A 27,644-nucleotide genomic window follows, 5' to 3' on the forward strand; every position below is an offset into this window, starting at 1 on the left:
TTTTGTACAATAAAGTTTAATCACAATTATAAAAATGTGGCGTCGGGTTTGCACTATTAACATATGTACAGTCCAGCCCAGCAGAAGGGGCCCACCCCACCATCCTGGCCTGGCTGAGCCGGGGCGTGACACCAGGGTGGGAGGGTGACCCTCAGGGTCTGGCAGAAACAGATGAGGCAGGGTTCCAGGCACGGAGTCCCCAGGACTGGGGGTGCAGAGCCCCCCCAGGGGGAGAACATGGCCACTGCCCCAGAGACCCCTAAACTGGGGAGGCGTACACGCAGGGCATAAGGGGAAGTCCCCATTAACACAAAGCGAGAGGACTGTGCAGCCCCCCAGGACAGAATCTGTACAGGCCGGCACCCCAGGTTTCCACAGGAAACAGCTGCTGGCTGCTACAAAACATTTACAGCTTCTTCTCCGCAAAGAAAAACAATCAGGGGGTGGTGGGCAGGGGTGACAGGAAAGGCAGAAGCTGCCTCCAGGGACTGAGGCTCCCTCGCTGGGCTTGGGGTCCCCAACCCCACGCTTGGAGATGGGGGCATGTGGGCCCTGCTAAGCCCACTAAGGCTGGGGGGGTGCTGGGAGCTCAGGGCACCAGGGGGAATAAATAGGGGTGTGGGCACCCGTCCTGCCCCACCTCAGTTTAGGGAGCCCCGGCAGCTCTCTGTGCCACACAGACACGGGATCTTGTTGTCTTCCAGTGGGAACTTGTAGTCGTAGGTGATCTCCTCGTCCACGCCGATGGGCTGCTTGGAGTAGATCACGATCTTCTTCTGGGACTCGATGGTGATGACCTTGGCGTAGCAGTTGGGCTGCAGATGGAAGGGCGTGTGAGCCATGGCCACCCCCACCGACCCCCAACTCCTGCCCCAGCTGGCCCCTGGCGCACCGTGCAGCAGTGGTTGATGAATCTGGCCAGGTTGCCACACTTGGTGGCATCGATGATGGTGTCATGGTCCACCCGGAACAGGTAGCTGCTGCCAATGCCCTCCTGCACGTAGCGCTTCTCCCGCATGTCGGCCACCATCTGCCAGGGTGAGATGCGATGGTCAGGGAAGAGTCCCCCACTTCCTGCCCCTGAGCACGCCTGCCAGCCAGTACCTCAGGTCCACACCCACCAGGCCTAGAGCTGCAGTTCTGCCTGCGGCTCCCGCTAACCCGGCACTGACTCTCTCGACTGCTTCCAGGAGCCCTCCCTCTTTGGGGCAGCATCCTAAGCCTCTGGTGGCCATTCTAAGTCACCCGCAGGGGACTCCAGGGAAATCTGCACTGGGTAGGAGAGCCACTGGCTTCTTCGAGCATCTGCCTGGTCACAGTGGGGTCCCCGGACTGCCAGGGCAAGTCTGGGGCTGGGGATGCTCCTGAAATGACAGTGGCCATGTCACCGACGGCACCCTGCTCATCGCTAGTCCCTGGACCTCTCTCCAAAACAGGCACCTGTTGGCTGCCACCGGCCAACGCAAATGGCAGGCCACCCATGTCAGGCCCCGCACCTCCGTGTGAGGAGCAACCCTTACTTCCCAGAAGACAGTGACGAGCCTCTGCGCACCCTCCTCGGGTGACCTCACTCCCTTCCAGAGCCTCAGCCGCCAGCTATGTGGTGGGGACTCCTCCCAAACTTCCATTTCCAGCCAAAAGCCACCTCAGTGGAGCTGCTGGGTGTCATCCCCTAGATGTCCCTGGGGCACTGCAACCCCACATGTCCAGACTGGAGCTCATCTTGACCACATATTTGTTGTTCCTCCTCGCACCCATCTCACTGGCCATCCCACCATACCCCCAGCAGCTAAGAGCAGCACCGAGAGAGGGCCTCCCGTCCCCCCTCACCCTCTCACTGCTGAGCCCAGCCAACCACCTTGCATCCAAAGCCTACTCTCTGTCACCTCTGCTGCCACTGCTTGGGTTGGGCCACCCTTGCCTTTGCCTGGACACTGATGTCAGCCTAGACATGGAGCTCACTAGCCATGGGGCCCTCTCCTGAGGAAGGACCCTCTCCTGCAGAAAGCTCCAGGACTTTCCTCCTCTCACCACAGGCCCGAGTGGATTCACAGGCTCCCAAGCCCTTGCGGTCTGGGCTCCCCGTTACCTCCAGCCGCAGGTCGTTGCCACTGACCCGTGTTTTTTTGTTTTTTGTTTTTTGTTTTTTTTTTTTTTGAGACAGAGTCTTGCTCTGTCGCCCAGGGTGGAGTGCAGTGGCGCGATCTTGGCTCACTGCAGCCTCCGCCTCCCAGGTCCAAGTGATTCTCCTGCCTCAGCCCCCCTAGTAGCTGGGATTACAGGCGCCTGCCACCACGCGCCTGGCTAATTTTTGTATTTTTAGTAGAAACAGGGTTTCACCATATTGGCCAGGCTGGTCTCGAACTCCTGACCTCGGGTGATCTGCCTGCCTCGGCCTCCCAAAGTGCTGGGATTACAGGCGTGAGCCACTGCGCCTGGCCATGGCCCAGGTTTCTAATGAGCCAAGCTGACCTCCACACTCTCACAAGACGCCCTGCCTCCAGGTTCGTGCACATGGTGTCTCACAACCAAGTGCACACACACTGCCACTTGTCTGGGCCTGCGAGCTCCTTTCAGCTTTGCTCAAGCACCGTGGTCTCTGGGAGGTCTTAGGCCCCCCAGGTGTGTGTTCCCATAGCCCAACTCCCCAGATCTTGTTAATACCAAACACCATCCTTTTGGCTTTTGTTTTTTCTAGAGACACGGTCTCGCCCTGTTGTCCAGGCTGGAGTGCAGTGGTGCAATCTTGGCTCATGGCAGCCTCCACCTCGTGGTCTCAAGTGATCCTCCCACCTCCGCCTCCCAGGTAGCTGGAACCACAGGCACGCACCACCACGCCCGGCTAGCTTTTGTATTTTTTGCAGAAATGGGGTCTGGCAATACTGCTCAGGCTGGAACACCATCCTTTTGTGTGGATACTTGTTCAGTGCCTGTCCTCCCGCTTCCCAGGCCCTTTGAAAGGGAGCAGTGCTTGGCCGGATGCCATGGCTCATGCCTGTAATCCCAGCACTTTTGAGAGGCCAAGGCAAGCAGATCACAAGGTCAGGAGATTGAGACCATCCTGGCCAACATGGTGAAACCCCATTTCTACTAAAAATACAAAAATTAGCTGGGCATGGTGGCGCATGCCTGTAGTCCCAGCTACTCGGGAGGCTGAGGCAGGAGAATCGCTTGAACCCAGGAGGCAGAGGTTGCAGAGCGCTGAGATCACACCACTGCACTTCAGCCTGGCAACAGAGAGAGACTATGTCTCAAAAAAAAAAAAAAAGGGAGCAGTGCCATCAGCCGTGCCTCCTGCTGGACCACTGACACCTGCTGACCACACAAGAGGGAGGCTGGTCTCACTGGCTAGGTACCAAGGCTAGGGAGTGTGCAAGGCTTTAACCGGACAAATGGCATGTGTGTGAGCCCCCATGCTGTCTTGTTGCATCAGAAGCCGGGGCGGGGCTGGGAGCGCAGCCTCACCTGACGGATGTTCTGACCCACGTATTCGATGACCATCTCATCAGCAGCAATGGGTTCCATGGCAAACAGACCCCACTCGTGGATCCGGCTCCGGCCAAATCGGAGCTTCTTCTTCCGGAACTGGGGGGCAGACGGGAGACTCAACTGCCAGACACCTCCCACACCCCAGACCCTTGCTCTTCCCACAGACCTCCTGGGCAGAGGGCGTTCTGGCCACTTACCCCCCAACTCCACTCGAGGGAACCACAGAAGCCTGCTGGGTGGTCCCCTGGCCTCTGCCCCTTCCTGCCCCACCCCATCCCACCGAGCCCCTCCTGCAGCCCAGCCTCACCTTGAGCTGGTTGAGTTTTAGCAGGTCACTGTCCATGATGGCAGAGGTACCGATGGCACTCAGCAGCCGCCGCTGCTCGGACCGGCGCTCGGACAGCACGCGGTTCGTCCCCTGTGAGACACAGGGCAGGGAAGAGGTGAGCAGGGCAAGGAAGAGGTGAGCAGGGCAGGGAGGTGAGTGGCAGGAGGACGATGCGGCGGCGGGGTTGGGCCCACCTGAGTGTCCACGCCCTCCAGCTGCCGGGCCGAAACTGGGCACACGTCCAGGTACTTGTCCTTCTCCTTCTTGCTGATGGGGTAGTAGCCTTCGCTGCGGGCCGAGCCTGTCTGGTGCTCCCGGGGCCCGTCCTGGGGCCGCCGCTTGCGTTTTGGGGTGGTCAGGTTGGTGAGTGCAAGGTGTTAAGGAAGAGAACGGCTCCTCACTGGCCACCTGCATCCCAGCCAACGGAGAAGGCGGGGCCCACGCCGCTGAGCATACCCAGGAGAGGGAGAGGGGAGGAAGCCCCAGCCCCATTGTTCCTGCCAGAAATGCTTTGGAAGGCAGAAAAGAGGCACCAGGCAGACAGAAAAGATGGCTTGGAGTCAGAGGGGAGGCAGACAGAGTGGGGGACAGATGCAGGTGCCAGGAGGGGTCGGGGGAGGACCCAAGCCCGGGGAAGGCCACCCACACTCAGGATATTTGTGTGATGGACCCAGTGAGTGTCGTTGAGCCAGTCGGCCCCGCTCGTCTGCTGCAGCAGCCGCTCGTACGTGAGCCGCAGGTAACTCATGTCCTCTGAGTCCAGGCCTGAGTTCCAAATGTCATACAGGATGGTCATCTGTTCAAACTCACTGCGCGGCTCATAGGCGCGGGGCGGCGGCGGCGGGGGTGGGGGCGGCGGGCGGCGGCGCCGGGCGTGGGAGCGGAGGCTGCGCCTCCGGAGGGCACCCTCCCCATCGCTGCTGCTGCTGCTGTCAGAGGACTCCTCCTCCTCTTCCTCCCCCTCTTCTTCCTCCTCCTCTTCGCCCTCCTCCCGCTGCTGCTGCAGTTGCTGCAGCTTGGGCTCCTCTGCCTCAGCCACCACCACCTCGGGGGCCTCCAGGACCTCATCAGCTGGGGAACTGAAGAGGGCGGCGGGTGCGGGCACTGGCTCCGGGGGCCGAGGGGCTGGCGCAGGTGGCGTGGGCTTGACAGCCAGGGCATAGTTGTGCTCTAGGAGGATGTGGCTGAGCAGGGGCCCAGGGCGCTCGGCCTCGTCCGATGTCTCTGTGGCCTCCGAGTCTTCAACAGCAGGCAGGGCAGGCAGCCCGCGCCGGGCAGGGGTCAGGGCCAGGTCGGCCAAGACCGCCAGGTCCACCTCTGTCCCTGGCTCAGCCTCCTCTTCCTCGGTGGCGCGGCCTCGGCCCCCAGCCCGGCTCCGGCCTCCTCGGGACACCTCCTCAGGCCAACTCTTGACCAGAGACGCGTGGTCCAGGGGCAGGTTGCGGATGGTCCGCTCCACGCCCCGGGGGGCCTTGCGGGAGGCTGGGCCGGGAGACTTGGCCTGCGGCGGTGTGGCTGGAGGGGGCTCTGGGGCTGGCACCACCTCGATGGCAGAGAAGGAGACAGTTTTCCGGCGTTTTTTGGGTGGAGGCAGGAGCGGGATGGGAGAAGAGGGACGCTCGTCGGGGCGTGGGGCAGGGGCCGGGGGCCCAGCAGGTGGTTCTGGGGGAGGCAGGGGCACACTGGGGGGTGGCTCCTCCGTGGGGCCTGGGAAGGAAGCACATAGGAAGGAAAGGAGGTCAGGGAAACCCAGGCTCAGCCGCCCTGGCCGCCCATGACCACAGGCTGTGTGCTCTCCCCCGCTTCTGCCCAGGAACCTCGGGGGGACACAGACGCCCTGGCCTCAGCCCCACATCCCAGCAAGATGAACTCCCTTGATGAGAGGGGGTTTTCCACCTGTTCGTTACCGCAGTGACACATGTGGGGGACACTCGGAGTCCACACACACACCTTCCATGTCCTCCCGGAGCCACAGTCCAACAGGGGACACCACCACAACATAAGCTGTAGCCATGCTGAGAAGGGCGGCACCACTCGCCCTGGACTCCACTTTCCTACCCAGACTGGCGGGACAGCCCTGTGCCCAGGCCCCAGCCATGTCGCATGCCAAGGACCCAGTCAGCCACATTTCAGCTAAAATATCCATTATCTCCATCATAAACAATATTCTCAGTTTAGCAAAGTGAACATGATACAACCTAAAAAGCGGCATCTTTTTATTAAAATATTTTATGAAACTTGCCTTCCTCCCCATCCCCTACAGAACTTGAACATGCCCTGCAGGGAGGGGCAGGAGACAGTGCTGCTAGAGAAGCAGGGCTAGAGCGGAGATCCCAGGATGCGGGTGGCTGGGGAGGGAACACACTTGCTCCGAGCTAGGGGTGCTGCCTCCCCAGCACACCCCCAGGACGGGGAGTGCATCCTCCCTTGGCCGCCATCTCTGGGAAAGCCTGCATGAGGCTCCCAGAGCCAGCCCAGTGGATTTTGTGCCTAACACAAATCACACCTCTTACGTAGAGTAACTCATGTAATCCTCACAACAGCCCAAAGAGGTTCCTATCTTTTTTTTTTTTGAGATGGGGTCTCGCCCTGTCGCCAGGTGGGAGTGCAGTGGCGCAATCTCGGCTCACTGCAACCTCCGCCTCCCGGGTTCAAGCGATTCTCCTGCCTCAGCCTCCTGAGTAGCTGGGACTATAGGCATGCACCACCACAGCCAGCTAAGTTTTGTATTTTTAGTAGAGACAGGGTTTCACCATGTTGGCCAGGATGGTCTCGATCTCTTGACCTCGTGATCTGCCCGCCTCGGCCTCCCAAAGTGCTGGGGTTACAGGCGTGAGCCACCGCGCCCAGCAGAGGGTCCTATCTTACAGACAGGAAAACTGAGGCACAGAGATGTGGTCAGTTACCACATGACAGAACAAGCTCTGCTCCCAGGCCATGTGGGTTGAGCTCATGCTCTGAACTGCAGCCCACGGACTCACTGGCTTCACAAATGGCTTCCCCGCTCAGCTCCAACAGGGCCGCCAGCACCAGGCCCGGCCCTAGGAGGCAGCGATTCACCTGAGTCCACCGCACTCCCAACCCTGGCGCCCTGAGCCAGGCCCTTGGCTGCACCTTAGGCTCTACACACCCGCTGGGGTCTCAGCCTGTGGCAGCAACCCACTCCAGGAAGCCAGGGAGGACCCAGACGCGCCCAGGCCTCCTCTCATCTTCCTCCCCACCATGCTGGGGTAGCGCCCCCTACGGACCACCTCGCGCTTCAGCCTGCATGTCCTCAGGAAGCCTTGCTCGAAGGAGAACACACTCCTCCACCAGCACAGCTGCTGCACACACACTTCCCTCTGCGACTGTCCCAAAGGAAACCTGCCCATGCCTTTCATTTAGGAGACAACTTTTGGGGGCACCTGCCCAGTCAATACGACTCCCACCACCTTCCTCTGAGAACTGCTCTACTGCCATGCTCAGGTCCATGGGGCGAGGCCCCAGAAGTCAGTTCCTACTGCATAACCTGCCCCTCCCCAGGGCCATCACTAACATCCCCAGGCAGCAATCACTAAGACGGTGGTGACTGAAACCGGTTCTGGTTATTAGAAACTCAGTGAGCTGGCCGGGCGAGGGGGCTCACGCCTGTAATCCCAGCACTTTGGGAGGCCGAGGCGGGTGGATCACGAGGTCAAGAGATCGAGACCATCCTGACCAACATGGTGAAATCCTGTCTCTACTAAAAATACAAAAATTAGCAGGCGTGATGGCGTGTGCCTTAGTCCCAGCTATTCAGGAGGCTGAGGCAGGAGAATTGCTTGAACCTGGGAGGCTGAGGATGCAGTGAGTCGAGATGGCGCCACTGCATTCCAGCCTGGTGACAGAGCGAGACTCTGTCTCAAAAAAAAAAAAAGAGAAGAAACTCAGTGAGCCTTCACTAGGGCCCCCTTGCTCTGAGCCACGGCTCCTCTGTCCTCGGTAACTCAGACTCCCTTGTGGTGCCCTCTCACTATCCAGACACCAAGGAGCTGCCTGCATCTTCCTCTCCTCTTCCACCTCTGCCACCTCCCCAGGGGACTTGGCAATCACGCCTGTTTACCTGGATTCTTCCATCTCCAGTGATCCCCTTCAATCACCCTCAGCTCCCCTCAAGCAGCCACACACCTGGCCTTGTCGACCCCAGAATGGCTCCGCCTTGGAGATTCCCCATCCTCTCCAACATTCCCCACTGTCCATTCAGTCCGCCCCACTGCACCTTCAATTTCCCATCCTTCAGTTTCCCTCTAGCACATCACCCTCTTCCTAACTTCCTCCTCCGTCCTGCCAAGACCCTAGGGCCCGTACTTTGCCCTCTCTTGTCCCAGCACAGCCCCAGGTCCTCATCATTCCACCATACCTTTACCCTGTGGAGCCAGCCAGCAGCCTCTTCTCCCCTCACTCCCAGGCCCCAGCTCTGGCAAGGCCTTCCAGCATGGGGAGGCCCAGGCGAGAGGCTTGCTCTGTCTCCAGGATATAGTGCGGCAGCACAATCACTGTTTACTGCAGCCTCCTCGACCTCCTAGGCTCAAGCAATCCTCCCGACTCAGCCTCCCCAGAAGCTGGGACCACAGGCACGTGCCACTATGCCTGGCTTTTTTTTTTTTTTTCGTTGTTAGCCAGACTGGTCTCAAACTTCTGGGCTCAAGAGATTCTCCTGCCTTGGCCTCCCAAAGTGCTGGGATTACATGTGTGAGCCACTGCGCCTAGACTGGAGCAACTTTTCTCCACTTTCCAAGGTTCTTACTCCACCCTTCCTCTCACACTCCTACAGCACAGGGTTAAAAGAGGCCTCAGGCACAACACCCCCATCTCCCTGCCTCCCCACCGAAGGGTATAACTGCATCAGATCTGGAAGCTACTCCACCTCCCCAAAAAGGCCATGCCAGCAAGCGTTCCTCTCTCCTGGCACATCTACCTGGCCCCTGTTCCCTTCAGTGGAACATGCCCAAGCCTCACCTACTTGGAAAAACTAACCCCTCCCTCAACCCTGCCCTCTCTTCTTGCTCTCTCTCCAGCTCTGGCTGGTAACCTTGAGTTTGTCCCTGCATCTCACTAAGCCTTGAAGCCATCATCTATAAAATGGGAATCATAGGGAGGCTGTGGGGCAAGCGCAGTGGCTCACACCTGTAATCCCAGTACTTTGGGAGGCCAAGGTGGGCTGATAACTTGAGGTCAGGAGTTCGAGACCAGCCTGGGCAACATGGTGAGACCCTGTCTCAACTAAAGATACAAAAATTAGCCAGGCGTGGCAGTATGCACCTGTAATCCCAGCTGCTTGGGAAGCTGAGGCAGGAGAATCGCATGAACCCAGGAAGCGGAGGTTGCAGTGAGTCGAGATTGTACCACTGCACTCCCGGCTGGGTAACACAATGAGACTCCATCTCAAAAAAAAAAAAAAAAGTGGGGGAGGTTGTGGGGATTCAATGAGAAAATGAATTGTCAACATGCTATGCCTTGCCTAGAGCCTGGCACACATAGGTACTTGACACATGGGAGCTGATGTCACAACTCCCAATTCTTTTTTTTTTTTTTTTTTTGAGACGAAGTCTCACTCTGTCGCCCAGGCTGGAGTGCAGTGGTACGATTTCGGCTCACCGCAACCTCCACCTCCCAGGTTCAGGTGATTCTCCTGCTTCAGGCTCCTGAGCAACTGGGATTACAGGCGCCTAACAGCACGCATGGTTAATTTTTTTTTTTTTTTTTTTTTGGAGACAGTCTCACTCTGTCACCAGGCTGGAGTGCAGTGGCACGATCTCGGCTCATGGCAACTTCTGCTTCCCCGGTTCAAGCGATTACTCCTGCCTCAGCCTCCCGAGTAGCTGGAATTACAGGTGTGTGCCACTATGCCCAGCTAGTTTTTGTATTTTTAGTAGAGACGGGGTTTCACCATGTTGGTGCTGACCAGGATGGTCTTGATCTCTTGACCTCGTGATCTGCCCGCCTCAACCTTCCCAAGTGCTGGGATTACAGGCGTGAGCCACCGCACCCAGCCTAATTTTTGTATTTTTAGTTGAGACGGGGTTTCACCATGTTGGCTAGACTGGTCTGGAACTCCTGACCTCAAGTGATCTGCCCACCTCAGCCTCCCAAAGTGCTGGGATTACAGGTGTGAACCACTGTGCCTGGCCCCAACTCTCCTATCTCAGCAAGAGTGGTCCACCCTTCCAGAAAACTCCCCTCCCCTCATTCCTTAACACCCTGTAACTTGGCTTCAGTCTGAACCACTCAACTGAAATTGATAAGGTCACCAATGACCTCCTAACTGTCAAATGCAACAGATACTTCCTATCTCAGCCTTGCTGGTGGCCTGGTGATACAAGGCCACTCCCTGCTTTGCAGAACCTCTCCACTACCTGCTTCCCTTCTCGCCTCTGGTCACCGCTCTCAGCCTCCTTGGGTCCTGCTTGCCCACCGCTCGCACAGGATGGGAAGGCTCTGCCCTTTCTCTCCCTCCACTCGCCTAGCTGGGTTTACAAGTGAATTCACCGCTACACTTTTTTTTTTTTTTTTTGAGACGGAGTCTCGCTGTCACCCAGGCTGGAGTGCAGTGGCGCGATCTCGGCTCACTGCAAGCTCCGCCTCCCGGGTTCACGCCATTCTCCTGCCTCAGCCTCTCCGAGTAGCTGGGACTACAGGCGCCCGCCACCACGCCCGGCTAATTTTTTGTATTTTTAGTAGAGACGGGGTTTCACCGTGGTCTCCATCTCCTGACCTTGTGATCCGCCCGCCTCGGCCTCCCAAAGTGCTGGGATTACAAGCGTGAGCCACCACGCCCGGGCTTACACTTTCAAGACCTAAGCACCGACCTCATATCCAGCCTACGGTTTTTTCCAGACCCCAGATCCATGGATCCAACTGCCACTGTTTCTACTGGGAAGCCCGAGGGGCATCTCAAACACAACCCCAACTACACTCATCAGTTTTCTTCCTAATCCTGGTTTTCTTTCCAAGTTTCTTTTCCTGGGGAAGTTTAACCAAGTCATCCTACCTCCTAAATTTCCCTCCAATCCTCACCCCCATTTCCACTCTTCTGCCACATTAGAACCCCTCGGCTTTGGTTCATGCCATTAAATCTCACCTGCATCCTTTCAAACCTCCTCATGTCACCCACCTCCTTCCTCCTCTCTTCCAAATCTCTCCTCCTCCTGCTAGAATGGGCTTTCTGAAATGCAGATATGGTCAGGCCCCTCTCCTTCCTGCTCTGATGGGAATGGAAGAGGACTAAGATCCATGCCTTCTGACCTGCCGGTGACCCCACAGGCCCTTCTGCTACCCAATGGGCCCAGAAGAGGTTGGAGAGTCATCTGAGGTGTAATGAGAGCGTCAACTCCCCTCTCACGGGGTCTGGAGATTAGTAGAGTGCACCAGTGTGAGGAGGTCTTCCTGTGGGCGCTGCCTATCTCAGACCACAACAACATGCAACTGGGAGATCCCTGGGAGGCCATGCACATCTTCACAGCACATCTTATTTTTGAGATGGAGTCTCACTCTGTTGCCCAGGCTGGAATGCAGTGGCATGATCTCCACTCACTGCAACCTCCACCTCCCGGGTTCAAGCGATTCTCGTGCCTCCACCTCCCAAGTAGCTGGGACTACAGGCACACAACCCCACATCTGGCTAATTTTTGTATTTTCTGGTAGAGACAGGGTTTCACCATGTTGACCAGGCCAGTCTTGAACTCCTGACATCAAGTGATCTGCCCGCCTCAGCCTCCTAAAGTTCATAGCACATCTTGAACACTGACTTATTTGAGCTAACCTTGCAACACCCGAAGTCCAAGCTATCACCATAATTCGCCTTACATTCTACAATAGCCACTTAAGAGGCACCCTACATCCACTGTGGCCCCTTTCCAAGCTTTCTCTGCACTGCATTTTTTCGAAACATACATCTGACCATGTCATTCCTCTGATGGGTTTCTACTTCAAAATAAAGGCCAAATTCCTGACATGGCTGGCCTATTTGTCTGCTGGGCCCAACCCTCACTCACCTCTCCAGTTTCAGCCACCCCAGCGCCCCCTTGTGCTCAACCCTCTTGAAGGGTCGGCTTTCTTCCAGTCTTCCAACCCGCTGCTTCCCCTGCTGGAGGGCCTTTGCACACGTTAAGCCAGCCGTGCTGCCTGCTTTGCCCAGACTTCAGCCCAGCAGTACCTCAGCAGGAAGCCTTCCTCCTCCTGCAGATGTGCTCCGGCTGGCTGCCCTGTGCCTCTTCCTGGTGCTTCTCATGGTTCGTAACCACAGGTTTTCCTAGGTATTTTTTTTTTTTTTTTTGAGACTGAGTCTCACTCTGTCACCCAGGCTGGAGTGCAGTGGTGTGATCTTGATCTTGGCTCACTACAACCTCTGCCTCCTGGGCTCAAGTGATCCTCCCACCTCAGCCTCCCGAGCAGCTGGGATCACAGGTGTGTGCCACCACACCTAGCTAATTTTTGTAATTTTTGTAGAGATAGGGTTTCACCATGTTGCCCAGGCTGGTCTTTTTTTTTTCTTTCTTTTTTTGAGACGGAGTCTCGCTCTGTCGCCCAGGCTGGAGTGCAGTGGTGCGATCTCGGCTCACTCTAAGCCTCTGCCTCCTGGGTTCATGCCATTCTCCTGCCTCAGCCTCCCAAGTAGCTGGGACTACAAGCACCTGTCACCACACCTGGCTAATTTTTTGTATTTTTTAGTAGAGATGGGGTTTCACCATGTTAGCCAGGATGGTCTCGATCTCCTGACCTCGTGATCTGCCTGTCTCGGCCTCCCAAAGTGCTGGGATTACAGGCATAAGCCACCGCGCCTGGCCTCCTATGTATTTCTTACTCAATGAAGATGTCTTTCCCTATACACTGTAAGCACGGTAAGAGTGAGAACACTGCCTGTGAGGCTCAGCATCCCATTCCCTGTACCTACTGTTTGGCTGCAATGAGCACTCAATAAATATCTACTGCTTGAAAGAGCGGTTTCCTCAGCAGGCTAAGCTATGCGAATGTGCTAGAGTGTAACAACTAGACGTACAAATGAACAAAGGAAAGCAGCTAGGACCAAGTTCTTGATGTTAATACTTGTTTTCTACCTATTTGCCCATTTAATCACCTGCACTTGTTCACTACTCACTGAAGAACAGGCTTAAGAAAAATTAGGAGGAAGAACTTATTCAATAGGGCACTTTCTCCTTAATTTACTTGAGAAGAGACCAACCCATTTTACTTTAGTAGCTAGCTTAGCCTGGGGTTCTGTAAATCACAACAGTGCAGTTTGAGTGTGTCAGACAATCAATGTCTCTAGAAAGGAGTGACAGGAGATGGTGACATTTTCTTTGTATGTTTTTCTAATAAAGTCACACACTTGTACACAATAAATGCAAGCATCAGTTTTCTCTCTCTCTCACACACACACACACACACACACAGAGATCCAACCGACAACCCTGTGGCACCTACCTGCAGGCCTTGCTGGAGACGCCTCCTGTTCGGGCAGGGGTGTGACTGGGGAGCCTGCAACCCTCTCTGGCACTGGCACCTCCACAGGTGCTGGCGTGGGCACTGGGACTTCCCTGGGAGGTGGGGAGGCTGAGGGAAGGGCTGCTGGCTGCTCCTCTTCCTCTTCATCTTCAGAGGAGGACTCAGAGGATGAAGAGGACGAGGAAGATGAGGATGAGGAGGAGGAGGAGGATGAGGAGCTGGAAGAGCTGCTGCTCTCGGAGTCCGATGTGCTGTCATTTTCGCCATCTGAGTCAGCATACAGAGAACATTTGGAGGACGAATCGCTTTCCTCGTCCTCGCCTGGAAATCCAGAAGGGGCAGTCAGGAGAGGTGGGCAGACCTCACTTGGCCAGCCGTGGGCTCCTCACTCACTCCCTGCTGTGGATGCTGGGCTCTGGGCTAGGGATGGGGAAGTCCAACAGACCAAGGAGCTGCATAAGCAAACCATTTTCACGTGGAATAAACATCAGCACGCGCGCGGAGGATGGCAAAGGAAGCCCTAGACTCTATCTGAAGAGGCCCGACAAGGAAGGCATCCTGGGGGACAAGCTGAACTCAAGGACAAGGAGTCCACCACACAGACATGGGGACTGCACAGGGATGTCCGAAGCAAGAGGAAGTGGAGGCTTGGAGACTGGGAAGCAGGCTGCTCTGGCACTCAAACCTTACTAAAGTGGGTCTCAGGACCCAGTCTGGACGAAGGACTGGGTGAAAAAGGATTCTGGGCTGAAAAGGTTAAAAAACATGGCAGGCAGGCCGGGCGCAGTGGCTCACGTTTGTAATCCCAGCACTTTGGGAGGCCGAGGCGGGCGGATCACGAGGTCAGGAGATCGAGACCACGGTGAAACCCCGTCTCTACTAAAAATACAAAAAAATTAGCCGGGCGTGGTGGCGGGCACCTGTAGTCCCAGCTACTCGGAGAGGCTGAGGCAGGAGAATGGCGTGAACCCGGGAGGCGGAGCTTGCAGTGAGCCGAGATGGCGCCACTGCACTCCAGCCTGGGTGACAGAGCGAGACTCCATCTCAAAAAAAAAAAAAAAAACATGACAGGCTCTATATTCTGAGACTGCTCATGTACGGGAAGGGCTCGAAGAAACTGAAGAATTTCACAGTTTTTGAGGAACAGAATTGGATAAGTTAGACTAGAAGGTGGTGGCAGCTGGGGAGCAGACTGGAGGAGGGCAAGATGGAGCTGAACAGAGCAGGGCCAGGAGATAAACGGCCCATGGTGTCGGCCTGGGGAGACACCCTGTGGAGAACAAGTTGCCAGGAAGGACCTTATGGAGGGAAGTCACAGGGTCAGGAGTGCATTTTAGGAAAGAGATTCTATAAGCAGTTTGGAAAATGGACTGGAACAGAGGGAGAAGGACAGAAAGAGAGACAGGGAAAGCAGTCAAGACTGCTGCAAGAGGCTGGGTGCAGTGGCTCACACCTGAAAGCCCAGCACTTTGGGAGGCTGAGGTGGGTGGATCACTTGAGGTCATGAGTTCGAGACCAGCCTGGCCAACATGGTAAAACCCCATCTCTGCTAAAAATACAAAAATTAGCCAGGTGTGGTGGCTCACGCCTGTAATCCCAGCACTTTGGGAGGGTGAGGCAGGAAAATCGCTGGAACCAGGGAGGCGGAGGTTGCAGTGAGCCAAGATTGCATCACTGCACGCCAGCCTGGGCAACGAAGCGAGACTCCATCTCAAAAAAAAAAAAAAAATCCAGGTGTGGTGGCTCATGCCTGTAATCCCAGCACTTTGGGAGGCTGAAGTGGGTGGATCACCTGAGGTCAGGAGTTCAAGACCAGCCTGGCCAACATTGTGAAACCCTGTCTCTACTAAAAATACAAAAAATTAGCTGGGTGTGGTGGTGGGTGCCTGTAATCCCAGCTACTAGAGAGGCTGAGGCAGGAGAATCGCTTGAACTCAGGAGGTGGAGGTTGCAGTGAGCCGAGATTGCACCATTGCACTCCAGCCTGGGCAACAAGAGCGAAATTCTCTCAAAAAAAAAAAAAAAACAACATTCTGCCAGGCTGTCCTTTTGGACAGCTATGTCTCAGCAGAAGAGGGAGCAGGAGGGAGCAGGAGGGAGCATTCTGAGCACTGAGCTTATTGCCGTCAAGGGGCCAAGGGTTCCTAAGAATGTGGCCCAAACAGATGCCCTTGCAGAGGGCAAAGGTGACCCACAAGCCCAGCAGGAAGGTCACATGGGCTCAGAAAAGGGCTAGCCAGGCAGCCGAACCCCTCCTCCGAGCCCAAAGTCGATTCCACTGTCTGTGCTCACCATCCGACACCCCTGACTCCTTCTTTGTGGTATCCACAGCTTCCTCTCGATCTTCATCTTCCTCATCTTCTTCGTCATCCTCCTCATCCTTAAGAAAAAAGACAAATGGAGACTAACAGGAAAGGGACAACTAGTCCTACACCAGGCACAGCTGCCTGGGCTCCAACCACAGAGATGCTGGCTATGGGGAAGTAGGCTTCGGCCAGGAGCTGGCACCCGGGCCCTCACCTTCTCCGAGGAGGACTCCTGGGACGCCTCCTCCCCTTCACTGTCCAGAGCAAAGGACTTGCGGTGCTTGCCCTGGGTCTTGCCTCGCTCTTCATCCCGTTTTGGGGGCTTGGTCCCCGGACGTCCGGGCTCTCCAGCCTCCTTCTCTCGCTCAGGGTCTAGGCCAGCAGAGTGGTAGTTGAGGACATTTACCATCAACCACAAGATACTTGCCCTGTGCAAGGGGCTTTACATATACTATTACCAATCTTCCTGATGGTCTTCATTTTACAGATGAGAATTTGGAAGCTCATCAGATACATTCAAACACCTCAGTTACCTCATGTTTCATAGTTTTGTTTTTGTTTTTGAGACGGGGTCTTGCTCTGTCACTCAGGCTGGGGTGCAGTGGCATGATCACAGCTCACTGCAGCCTCAACCTGCTGGGCTCAAGCGACCCTCCTGCCTCAGTCTCCTGAGTAACTGGGACTATACAGGGGCATGCTATCACACCCAGCTAAGTTTTTAAAAATTTTTGTGGAGACAGGGTCTACCTATGTTGCTCAGGCTGGTATTGAACTCCTGGGTTAAAGTGATCCTCCTATCTCAGCCTCCTGAAGTGCTGGGATTACAGGCGTGAGCCATCGTGCTTGGCATATATATATATATATATATATATATATATATTTTTTTTTTTTTTTTTTTTTTTTGAGACAGAGTCTCGCTTTGTCGCCAGGCTGGAGTGCAGTGGCAAAATCTCGGCTCACTGCAACCTCTGCAGCCCGGGTTCAAGCAATTCTCCTGCCTCAGTCTCCCAAGTAGCTGGGACTATAGGCACCCGCCACCACGCCTGGCTAATTTTTCTATTGTTAGTGGAGACGGGGTTTCACCATGTTGGCCAGGATGGTCTCGATCTCTTGACCTTGTGATCCGCCCACCTCGGCCTCCCAAAGTGCTGGGATTACAGGTGAGCGCCACCTTGCTTGGCTTTAATATATATATATACACATATGTGTGTGTATACATACATATGTGTATGTGTGTATATGTGTATATATGCGTGTGTGTATATGTGTATATATGCATATATATGTGTGCATATATATATATATATATATATATATATATATATACGTACATATAGGTATATATATGCATTTTTTTTTTTTGAGACACAGTCTCATGCTATCACCCAGGCTGAAGTGCAGTGGCATAATCTTGGCTCACTGTAACCTCCACCTCCTGGGTTCAAGTGATTCTCGTGCTTCTGCCTCCCAAGTAGCTGGGATTACAGGTGAACACCACCATGCCTGGCTGTTTTGTATTTTTACAGAGACAGGGTTGCGCCATGTTAGCCAGGCTGGTCTTGAACTCCTGACCTCAGGTGTTCCTCCTGCCTCAGTCTCTGGAAGTGCTGGAATTACACTCAGGAGCCACTGCGCCCAGCCCACACAGTTTTAAATATGTCCTGTCCATTTGATCTTGTATCATTTTCTGGTCGGGTGGAAGAGGGAGCTGACTTGTTATGCCTGGCCCAAGAAAAGGGTATGAAGGCCAGTGGGTCTCCAGGGAAGCAGATCTGACTCAATGGGCAAGTTTCCAGGCCATGGTAGCTATTAAGCAAGGGCTCAAACTCAGGCAAACTAGGAGGAAGGTGGTAGGAGGGCATTAGCATCAGGTGGGAAACTTGGGGAGTTAAATGTTAACTCGGAATTCTGTGATTCCAGACACTGAATTTCATGGGTGGAAAAACCCAAAATACAGAAAATGTAAATCAGCAGAGCAGAGAAAGACCTGCAACTACAATCCGGGGAATAACCCTACCTGGTGCATCCCACACCTCCCAGAACTGCTGCATTTCAACCCTGCACCTCCACCTGGCTCTGCCCTCAGGACGACCTGACCCCTTCATCCCCACCTCTTGCTCTCACATCAGAACCCACACAGCACACCCCTTCTCCTTATGCCTGACCCTGCTCACCGTCTTCATCTTCCTCAGCAGGAGTGGAGGGACGAGGCCTCTTTTCCTCACTGGCCTCGGAAATTTCCGATGGCTCTTTCCGCTTTACCTGGGGGATGGGGAAAAGATGGGGCCTGTTTAGAACTCAAACACTCAGGCAGAGCACGATGGCTCACTCCTGTAATCTCAGCACTTTGGGAGGCCAATGCAGGTGGATCACCTGAGGTTAGGAGTTCAAGACCAGCCTGGCCAACATAGTGAAACCCCGGCGCTACTAAAAATACAAAAATTGGCCAGGCATGGTGGCGGGTGCCTGTAACCCCAGCTACTCGGGAGGCTGAGGCAGGAGAATCGCTTGAACCCGGGAGACGGAGGTTGCAGTGAGCTGAGATCACGCCACTGCACTCCAGCCTGGACAATAGAGCAAGACTCCATCTCAAAAAAAAAAAAAAAGAAAAAACTCAAACACTCATGGTTCCTGACCACCCCTACCCCAAGGAAGGAGGCCCCCTCTCCCTCTCCCTACCATACCCCACAAAATGACAGTTCTGAGTACCTTGAATGAAGGCAGCCGCAGGGCCCCTCTCAGCCCTGACCCAAAGGCGAAGGCCTCAATGCCCGTAGTGCCCCCGCTCTTGGCCCAGTCCACGAGGGACAGCAGGCCAGGCTCCTTCAGCTTCATCTTCTCTTTATCCTCCTCCTTGGCTTGCTGCTTGGCCGCGTTCTGGAATGGCTGCAGGCAGCAGTGGGGCTGAGCCCCAGCGCCCAGAACCCAGGCATTCCCTCCTGCCTGAGACCTACTCCCGGACCCCAGGAATACAGAACGCATCTACTTGCTGCTCCATATCTTGGTCACACCTGTCCCAGCCCCCACACAGCATTTTCTCAAAAGTCTGCTCATTTCACCCACCAGTCGTAAGAAATAGCCACCATTCCCACTTCACAAATGGCAAAATGGAAGACCAAAGCTTGAAGAGACCTAAGGGCCTTGTCCACCGCAAGCAAGCAAGCAATGGAGCCAGGACAAAGCTCTGCTGCCTCCCAGGCCCATCTGTGCCTGCTTCTCTGTCCCATCAATTCCCCTGCCCAGCCAGGGTGGCCTGGAGGGCCTGTGGCCTCTCTCCACTCGCCTCTGTCACCTGTCTCCTCTGAGCTGTGCAGCCTGGAGGAGCCAGAGGCCCATTTCCTCCTGCAAAGCCCAGGGCTCCCCGGTCCCAGGCGCTGGCCTCACCTTGGCCTTCTCCTCCTTGCTCTCCCACCACTGGTCAAAGGCTCCGAAGGCCACGTTCTCCACCATCTTGCGGTTGAGGTCTCGCTGCATGATGCTCTTCATCTCCTGGACCAGCATGGCGAGCACCCGGCCCACAGTGCCTGCCGTCGGGAGGGTCTTGCCCTCTGCCAGCTCTGCTTCTTCCCTGGGTGGCAGCCGGGCCTCCTCTCCCGAGACTGAGGAGGAGGGCAGGGGCTCGGCTGCCACGGGCATGGGCAGGTGGTAGGCCTCCCGTGAGTATGCCCCTCTGCCCTCCTGCCCCTGTGCATATAGAGCATAGGGCAAGCCATAGGCTGCCTCCTGCGGGGGTGGAAATGGGAGGAAGGCCTCCCCAAAGGCCCCACTTGGGGGGCCAGCTGAGGTGGCAATCAATCCCTTGCCCTGCCGCAGCTGATGGAGCCGAGTTAACATCTGGGTCTGCATCTGGAAGGACATGGGCATCCCTCCCCACTGAGCCCCAAGTCGGTCCATGAGCTCCAGGGAGTTCACAAAGTCATAGATGTGCGGGGGTGGTGGTGGAGGTGGGGGGTACTCAGGGGGCGGCGGCCCATCAGGTCTGGGTGGGAGGAGGTAGGCAGGTTGGTGGGGAGGATAACCAAGAGGAAGGGATGCCAGGTAGGGAGGAGGAGGCGGCGGGGGAGGGGGAGGCGGCGGAGGCTGCTGAGGGGGCGTCGGGGCCGGAGGGGGTGAGCCACCCCGGTCGTCGTCGGAGATCTCCATGTCGTCTCCAGAAGAACATGGAGAAGCCTGCGGGGGCAGAGGAGGGTCACAGAAGGCTTCTGCCTGTCCCAAGCCCTACTTTCTCATCTGGTTCCCTTCCCTCTCCCCTAGGCCCAACCCTGACTCCCAGAGCCCAGGTGCCTCCTCTGGCTGACCCCAGCCTCACCTGGTTCTGTCCATTTGCCTTGGGAGACTCCCGGGTGGCCCCTGGCTCCCCGCTCCCTGTAGGTGCCACATCCTCAAAATTAGCTGGGGCTGGAGGGGGTGTGCAGGGCCCGTGCCCTGACCCAGAAGGCACCTCACTTCCTGCATCTCTGGCCCCAAGGCTCACGCTGCTGTTCTCTTCCTCCTCCTCTGTGTCAGAGGCCAGGAAGGAAAACTTGGAGCGCTGCTCCTTCAGCAGCATCTCGATGCGGGAATCCAGGCTGCTGTGCTGGGCAAAGGGCACACTCTCATTGGTGGTCTCCGGGGCTGGGGAGCCAGAGCGGGCAGGTGAGGCTGGGAGGGGGGAAGTCCGAACTTCTTCTCTCTCAGGGCTGGGCCCTCCTCCACCCCCGCCTCCACCAGGTTCTGGAGGCTCCGGGGGTGGAGCCTCTGAGGCAGGAGGCCGGTAGTCCTGGTCGGTGGGCCGGCTGGGCTCAGGGGGCAGGTAGGAGGTGTAGGAAGGTGGGAAGCGCTCAGCTGTATTTTCAGCAAAAGGGGCTCCAGGGGGTTCCTCCCGCGTGGCCCGGCGTGGTGGGTAGGAAGTATGGCGCTGGTAGCGATTCCAGCTTTCATAATACGCTGGGTAGTTTGCATCAGAACTACGAAACTGAGAGGACGAGGAGGAAGAGGACGACGAGGAGGAAGAGGACAATGAGGAGGAAGAGGCAGAGGATGAGGCAGTGGCTGCAGTGGTGGCGGCGATGGCCGTGGAGGCGGTTGTGGAGGCTGAAGATGCAGAGAAGTGGCGGCGGGAAAAGGCATCTTGGTAGCTGTTCTCTGACCGCCGGGGCTTGAAGGAGGTTGAAGTGGTGCTGGAGAAGAAGCAGGGGAGTTAGCTGGGCTCAGCTCTCTATGAGCAAACCAGAGCATCCTGGGTCCCAAGGCCCAACGCCCCGCTATGCTGCCCTCAAAAGAAGAGCTATATGTTGGGTTCCTAGCTAGTGTGTTCCCTGAGGACAGCAATTTGTTGACTGAATCCACAGAGAAGCTAGGACAAATTATTTCCAACTCCCTCTTGGAGAGACTCTGGGCTTCTTCTTCCCAGTGGCAGCTCCCAGAGTTTGTGGCCGGGGCCCCAGGCGGGGTCTGCCCTGTACCTGCTGGAGTAGGCGGAGTCCTGAGAGTAAGGGGTGCTGCCCCGAGACGTGTAGGGGGTTCCTTGGGAGGACTGAGGGGTGAACTGGCCAAAGGAAGATGGGGTATCTTGTCGACTGCTGGAGAAGCTTGTGTCCTGGGAGCAGGGGGTGCCGTTGCCAGGAGTGCCCACCGCAGTGGCACCTGCTGGGTAGGCAGCTGTGTCGGAGGAAGAGCGGCGGCGGGATTCGGCCTGGAGCGACAGAGCAGGGCAAGGAGAGAGGAATGGGCTCAAACACCACTTGAAACCTGCCCTTCCCCAAACCAGGAATCCTAGTTCCCTCTTTTTTTTTTTTTGAGATGGAGTCTCGCTCTGTCGCCCAGGCTGGAGTCCAGTGGCATGATCTCGGCTCACTGCAAGCTCCGCCTCCCGGGTTCACACGATTCTCCTGCCTCAGCCTCCCGAGTAGCTAGGACTACAGGCGCCCGCCACCACGCCTGGCTAATTTTTTGTATTTTTAGTAGAGACGGGGTTCCACCTTGTTAGTCAGGATGGTTTCAATCGCCTGACCTCGTGATCCACCCGCCTTGGCCTCCCAAAGTGCTGGGATTACAGGCGTGAGCCACTGCGCCCCGCCCCTAGTTCCCTGTCTTTTGAAAGCATCTCAGCAGCTTTGCTTGGCTCTTCTTTGTTTAACGGGGAAGCCCGGAACTGCCCAAAGACTGCTCCTGCTCCGGGCACCATGCCCACATGGCTAGGGGCTGTGGCAGCCACAAACTTCTCACCGTCTCAGTGGCTGCACCCGAGCCTTGGAACTTCTCACTCAGGGCCTTGCCCCCAGTGGGCACAGTCTGAGGGGTGTAGGAGCCATTGACAATTAGTTCATAGTATTTCATTCGTTGTTGTCCTGGAGGGAGGGAAATGGGAACCAATTGTCAGATGGAGACACTAACTCCTTCCTAATCTGGTATTCCTGCTTCTTTCTCAGGCCTCAAGTTTCCTACAATTTCTTGGAATCTGGGTTTCAGGATTTCAGTTCTCCTACCATAACTCTACCTTTGGGACCTTCTACCTCATCTCTACCTCTGAACTACCACAAACAACATATTTTATGACACTTCACGATTTATCAAAAACACTTCTACTTATTTTACCATGTTGGATCACCAGAAGGGAAGCATCAGTATCTTGTTCTATAGGCTTAAAAGTGACCTACACAAAGTCACAGAATTGGTCATTGGAAAAATTGGAATTCAAACCCAGAGGCTCCATCACCCCATGCTCTTTATCCTGTAAACTAAAGCCCGCAGAACAGCAACCCGGGGACTAACGGAGCCTGCAGGAGCTGTGGAGTGAACACCTCAGAAACACCTTATGAGGAAAGAAACATGGTATTTAAAAACCAAGAGATTTCACACAAAAACCCAGATTTCTGGCTTGAGTGCAGTGGCACGATGTAACCTCCACCTCCCAGGTTCAAGTGATTCTCATGCCTCAGCCTCTCGAGTAGCTGGGATTATAAGCATGAACCACCACATCCAGATAATTTGTTATTTTTAATAAAGATGGGATTTCACCATGTTGACCAGGCTGGTCTCAAGCTCCTGTCCTCAGGTGATCCGCCCACCTTGGCCTCCCAGAGTCTTAGGATTACAGGTGTGAGCCACTGCATGCCTGGTCCTGGCTTTCTTTTACAAATCAAATTCAAGAATGTTAAACCTCATTTCTACTTGCGAACTGGCCAGTGCCTACTAATGGCTGCCTGCTCCAGACAATACTGCAATCTGCAGCTCGCCACAGACCCCACTGCTCCCCATCACTCAACACAGAAGCCCAGACCACCTTGCTTGCGTTCACAGCTCCTTTACTCTCTATCTCAAATTTCCAAACCAAAAAACCCAGAAAATCCAGTATTTCTGAGAATCTGGCATCAAAACCTATATGGGTTATAGAATGGCACATAGAACGATTAAAAAGAGGCCAGGCACAGTGGCTCACGCCTGTAATACCAGTACTTTGGGAGGCCGAGGCAGGCGGATCACCTGAGGTCAAGAGTTCAAGGCCAGCCTGGCTAACAGGGTGAAACCCTATCTCTACTAAAAATACAAAAATTAGCTGGGCATGGTGGCGTGCAAATGTAATCCCAGCTACTCAAGAGACTGAGGCAGAAGAATCACTTGAACCTGGGAGGTGGAGGTTGCAGTGAGCCAAGATCGTGCCACTGCACTCCAGCCTGGGTGACAGATTGAGATTCCATCTCAACAAAAAAAATTAAAAACAGGCTAGGCAGTGTAGTGAGACTTCACCTCTGCAAATAATTAAAAAAACTTTGGCCAGGTGTGGTGGTGTGTGCCTGTAATCCCAGCTACTCAGGAGGCTGGGGTGGTTGAGCCCAGGAGTTGGAGGCTGCAGTGAGGAAAGATCACGCCACTGCTCTCCAGCCTGGGTAACAGAGCAGGATCCTGTCTCAAAAACCAACCAACCAACCAACCAACCTGACCTGGGCTGATTTACTATAATCTATTCATCTTACCTAGTACAACCCTTCACATGATTTTTTTTTTCAGATAGTTATGTGCTTGATTATGGCCTATTGCCCAACCTTGCTGGAGACACCACACACACAAAAATCCATGTACCATAATTCCACTCTAAAATCTGATCTGATTTCAGAAACACAACTGGCCCCAACAGTTTCAGATCATGACCCTGGGTGCCTACCTGACCCTGACAGGCATTTGCGTGTACAACCTCCGCTGGAGGCCAAGCCTGAGTGGCAGGCAGAGGAGTCCTCACCTTTGATGTCAAGCTGGGCATGGATGATGTTGCCCATGACGGAGGTAAGGTGGAGGTTTTTGACCGTTTCCTTGGCGCCCCGAGTGCTGGTGAAAAGCACACGGGCCAGGCCCAGGTGCTTGCGCGTACGGGGGTGAAGGAGGATCTCTACCTCTTCCACCTCACCGTACTTACGGCACATATCCTTCAGGAAGGTCTCCCGCACGTTGTCATTCAGCCTTGCAAAAGTCACTTCCTTCAGTGGAATCTGTCCAATATAGAACTCGTCCAGCTGGGGAAAGAACAGGAGTTGGTACACTGACCACTGCTCCTTTGTCCTTCGGGAAACTTTAGCAAGCTCCATGAAGTCAAGAGAGAGGTCCAGGAAAGTGAGGGACAAGGGAAGGGGCCCAAAATAAGGGATCCATCAGACCTGACCCCTTTTCCCTGAATTATTCTCACCATAGAATAACAGCAAGAATTAAGAACAGAAACGTGCAAACTAGGCTGGGTGCGGTAGCTCACACTTATAATCCCAACACTTTGGGAGGATGAGGTGGATGGATCACCAGAAGCCAGGAGTTCAAGACCAGCCTGTCCAACATGATAAAACCCTGTCTCTACTAAAAATACAAAAAAAATTTAGCTGGACATGGTGGTGGGCACCTGTAATCCCAGCTACTCAGGAGGCTGAGGCAGGAGAATCACTTGAACCTGGCAGGCAGAGGTTGCACTGAGCCGAGATCACACCACTACACTCCAGCCTGGGCAACACAGTGAGACTCTATCTCAAAAAAAAAAAAAAAATTAAAAAAAAAAAAGAAATGTACACACTGAGGAATAAACATACGTGGAGAGAACGAGCTACAGGGCAATGATTCCCTAGCTCAGCCTTTACTAGGTAACTACCATGAACGAGGCACTGCGAATACAGAGATAGAAAGGAAAAGATTCTCGTACAGAAAAGTAGCAAGACATGCACATACAAACACAACACGACCCAGTGGCAGCTGACGCGTACGTGGTGTTCTGCAGCCCAGCGAAGGAAACCTTTGTACAGAGTATGATCAGGGAAGAATTCATAAAGATGGTGTCATTCTTACTGAGATTTGGGGATTAACAATTCATCAAAGACAAGGACCCCTAGGACATGGAAATATAAAACAACTTGGTGTTTTTGAAAAACTGCAAAGCGTATGGTGTGGATGTAACACAGGGGTGTGGTGTCAAGGCAGAGAATAAGGCTTGGCCAGGTCAATAACCATACATGTCAATGTCCCAAAACATGGACTTGGCAACAAAAGGAAAACAAAAGAGCAGTGACGCCAAAGAGACAAATGACAGCAAGGCAGAGGAGAAACTGAGGCAAGTACGAAGGCAAGGAGACCAGGTGAAATGAATACCAAAATCTACATTAAGTGGCAATAAGAATAGAAAGATGAAGAATAAAAAGGAAAAGAGCCAGGAGGATTCGGTGACCGACTGTGAGAGAAAAGGAGAGAATCACAGGCTGCCAGGCTGTACAGCTGAGTCGATGGTACTGCCATGTATGAGTAGAGAATAAAAGAAAAAGGTAGGTTAAGGAGGTAGATAATTTGTTTTAAATCCCTTAAACCTGAAACGTGTGGTCTCCAAATGAAACTGTCCCCCTACTAGGCATACAAGCCTGGAGATATTGGCTGGAAACAGATATTTGGAAGTCATCAACATTTAGGTAATAGTTGAAGCTGTGGGTGTGAAAGAGATTGTCCAAGTGAAGTGTACAAAGTAAAAAAAAAAAAAAAAGAGAAGAAGAAGAATGAAGGGACCCCACAGACAATTTATTTAGAAAGGAAGAATAAAGAATCAGAGAAGGAAATGAAGAACCACCAGTGTTCCAGGCCCAGTTCAAGGCCTGAAGCATATCCTGCCTAGGGTGGGGAATGGGAGTCCTCCAAGGAAACAAGATGGAAATGACATCGCCAAATGAGAGGTGGGGAACAGTGCAACCCAAGTAGACAGTGGCCTTGTCACTCCCCTTGACTGTCAAGGAACTGGGAGATCCCACTCTTGTGTGCTATGATGCACTGTCTAGGAATATACAGTGATACGTATAACAGCTAAACAGTCTTTACCTCACCCTTCAAGAAGTCAACACCCCAGCCACCAGGGATACACTTAGGACATCTGACCTGTACCTTTCTAGAAGATTAAGTGTACCTCCTGTCCAAAACAACTGAGTCTCACAGCCTCAGAGGTTGCTAGATCTGGCTGAGACCCTTTCATTGGAAACCCTTTTATTCAGCTATAGTGCCAAGACGCATCCTCCACACCCTCTTAGGACTACCACACCAGGAACCCAGCAGACACTTACCTTAAACTTAGGGACTGGGAGGGAAAAGTCTCTGTTTTTGGACCTGACATGGCAACGGGGGTCTTGGAGGTCTTCGACTGGTATATACTTTGAGTCCTAGGAAGGAAAGCGGCAGCAGAAAGAGAGCTCAGGGTGAATCCAGGCTGGGGAGCTCTAAGCAGCCCACCTGGACACGCACATGCAAAAGAGCTGGGTTCAACTGCCCACTTTCAAGAAGGCAGGCTACCGTTCTAGGTGCTGAACAGAATCACAGAGGACAGGGGCACCTGGAGCTCCCCAGATGGCAAGCAAAGGCCCGGGCACTCACGTTGACACTGAAGTGGACTCCATCATAGCGGTACACCTTCTGAGAAGGCCTGCGCAGGGCAGGGTCCAAGGCAGGATCCACGATGAGCTTGTAGTTCCGCCACTGGAAGCTCGGGGCCTTCTGCCCATCTCCCCCACCTTCCTGATCCATCTTTGCTCATTTACACTGTTAGGGACAGGGGGACACGCAAGAAGGGTCAGGACTTGGGCCTGACTCCCCTGCCTTTCCTCATTGGCCAACCCCGATTCCAGATTCTCCCATCACTCCAGTTTCCACCCCTCACCCTGACCCAGGGCTCCCCCAGATTCTCCCCTAAGTACCCTCTGTTTCGCCACAACAACCCAGCCTCTCTCCACCTCCCAACTCTACTGTCAGGCCCCCAGGCCCGTCTCGAGCCCCCTTACCTTCCCGCTCTCCCTAGCGCGCGCCCCACTTGGCCTCGGCGCAAGACCCCTCCCCCGCCCCCTGCAGGCCCCGCCCCCTCCCGCCTCCTCACCGGCCAGCGGCCCGGGCCGAGCCCGGCCACGGCTCCCACACACCCGCTGTCGTCCCCGCGCCCCGATCCTCCGGCCGAAAGGTGGCACCTCGTCGGGGCGCTGGAAACACCGCGAGACCGAGCCCGAGACCCGGCTTCGACCCCGAATCCGGGCGGGGGGTGGGGGGAACGCGCGCCGCTGCTCTCTCCTCCCGCCCCGGCGCGTTCTGCACCCCCCAGCAGGTCTCCGCGCACGCGCGCCGCGCGGCCCCACTCACCCGCTCCCGTCGAGCGGCTCGCCCTCCCCCCACCTCGCGCGGCACCTCAGCGGCGCGAGGCGGCGGCAGCGGCAGCGCGAGACCCGGCCCCGCAGCGGTGGCGGCGGCGGCGCCCCCCCACCACCACCTCCCCGGCGCGCGCACCAAACACCACCGCCACCTGCGCGAGGCCCAGCGGGCACAGGGTCTGCATTCGCACTTTCGCCACAGGCGCTGCCGGGGGACCCACGGGGCCGAGGGTAGCGGCTTCGTCTCGGCCGGCGCCCTGGGAGGCTCGAGAGTTGCGGCCCAGGGAGCCTGGAGATTGGCCGCATCCCCCGGAGAGTCGGCTTCGCCACGACGATCCAGATGCTGCGGCCCGGGATTTTGACGAATCGGCGGCGACGAAAGCTGCGACTAGTCCCTGAGGAAAAGGGGCGGGGCGGAGGGGAGGAGGCAAGCCAGCGCTG

The 27,644-nt window shown here is 55.3% G+C and overlaps 1 protein-coding gene across 4 annotated transcripts; it reads right to left on the reverse strand.

Annotated features, from left to right (window-relative positions):
• Positions 1–27,566, reverse strand: SETD1A (SET domain containing 1A, histone lysine methyltransferase). 4 transcript variants are annotated; one of them, XM_055298800.2, is made up of 19 exons: positions 27,356–27,566; positions 26,443–26,607; positions 26,136–26,231; positions 23,804–24,074; positions 21,793–21,914; positions 21,030–21,259; positions 19,895–20,744; positions 18,970–19,755; positions 18,295–18,471; positions 17,760–17,847; positions 15,800–15,957; positions 15,572–15,659; positions 13,259–13,600; positions 4,475–5,524; positions 4,012–4,184; positions 3,797–3,907; positions 3,466–3,585; positions 893–1,030; positions 1–815 (listed from the first exon to the last, which is right to left on the reverse strand). In XM_055298800.2, exons 2-19 carry the CDS (start codon positions 26,590–26,592, stop codon positions 642–644), a joined length of 5,124 nt encoding a protein of 1,707 aa, XP_055154775.1. In that variant the 5' UTR covers positions 26,593–26,607; positions 27,356–27,566; the 3' UTR covers positions 1–641. The 4 variants fall into 4 exon arrangements, with proteins under 4 accessions (XP_055154775.1, XP_063467998.1, XP_055154776.1 ...); XM_063611928.1 differs by having other exon boundaries at positions 27,395–27,525; XM_055298801.2 differs by lacking the exon at positions 27,356–27,566 and adding an exon at positions 27,196–27,347.
• Positions 27,567–27,644: the final 78 nt, after the last annotated feature.

Source organism: Symphalangus syndactylus, chromosome 11, assembly GCF_028878055.3.
Source record: "Symphalangus syndactylus isolate Jambi chromosome 11, NHGRI_mSymSyn1-v2.1_pri, whole genome shotgun sequence".
Classification (NCBI taxonomy): Eukaryota; Metazoa; Chordata; class Mammalia; order Primates; family Hylobatidae; genus Symphalangus; species Symphalangus syndactylus.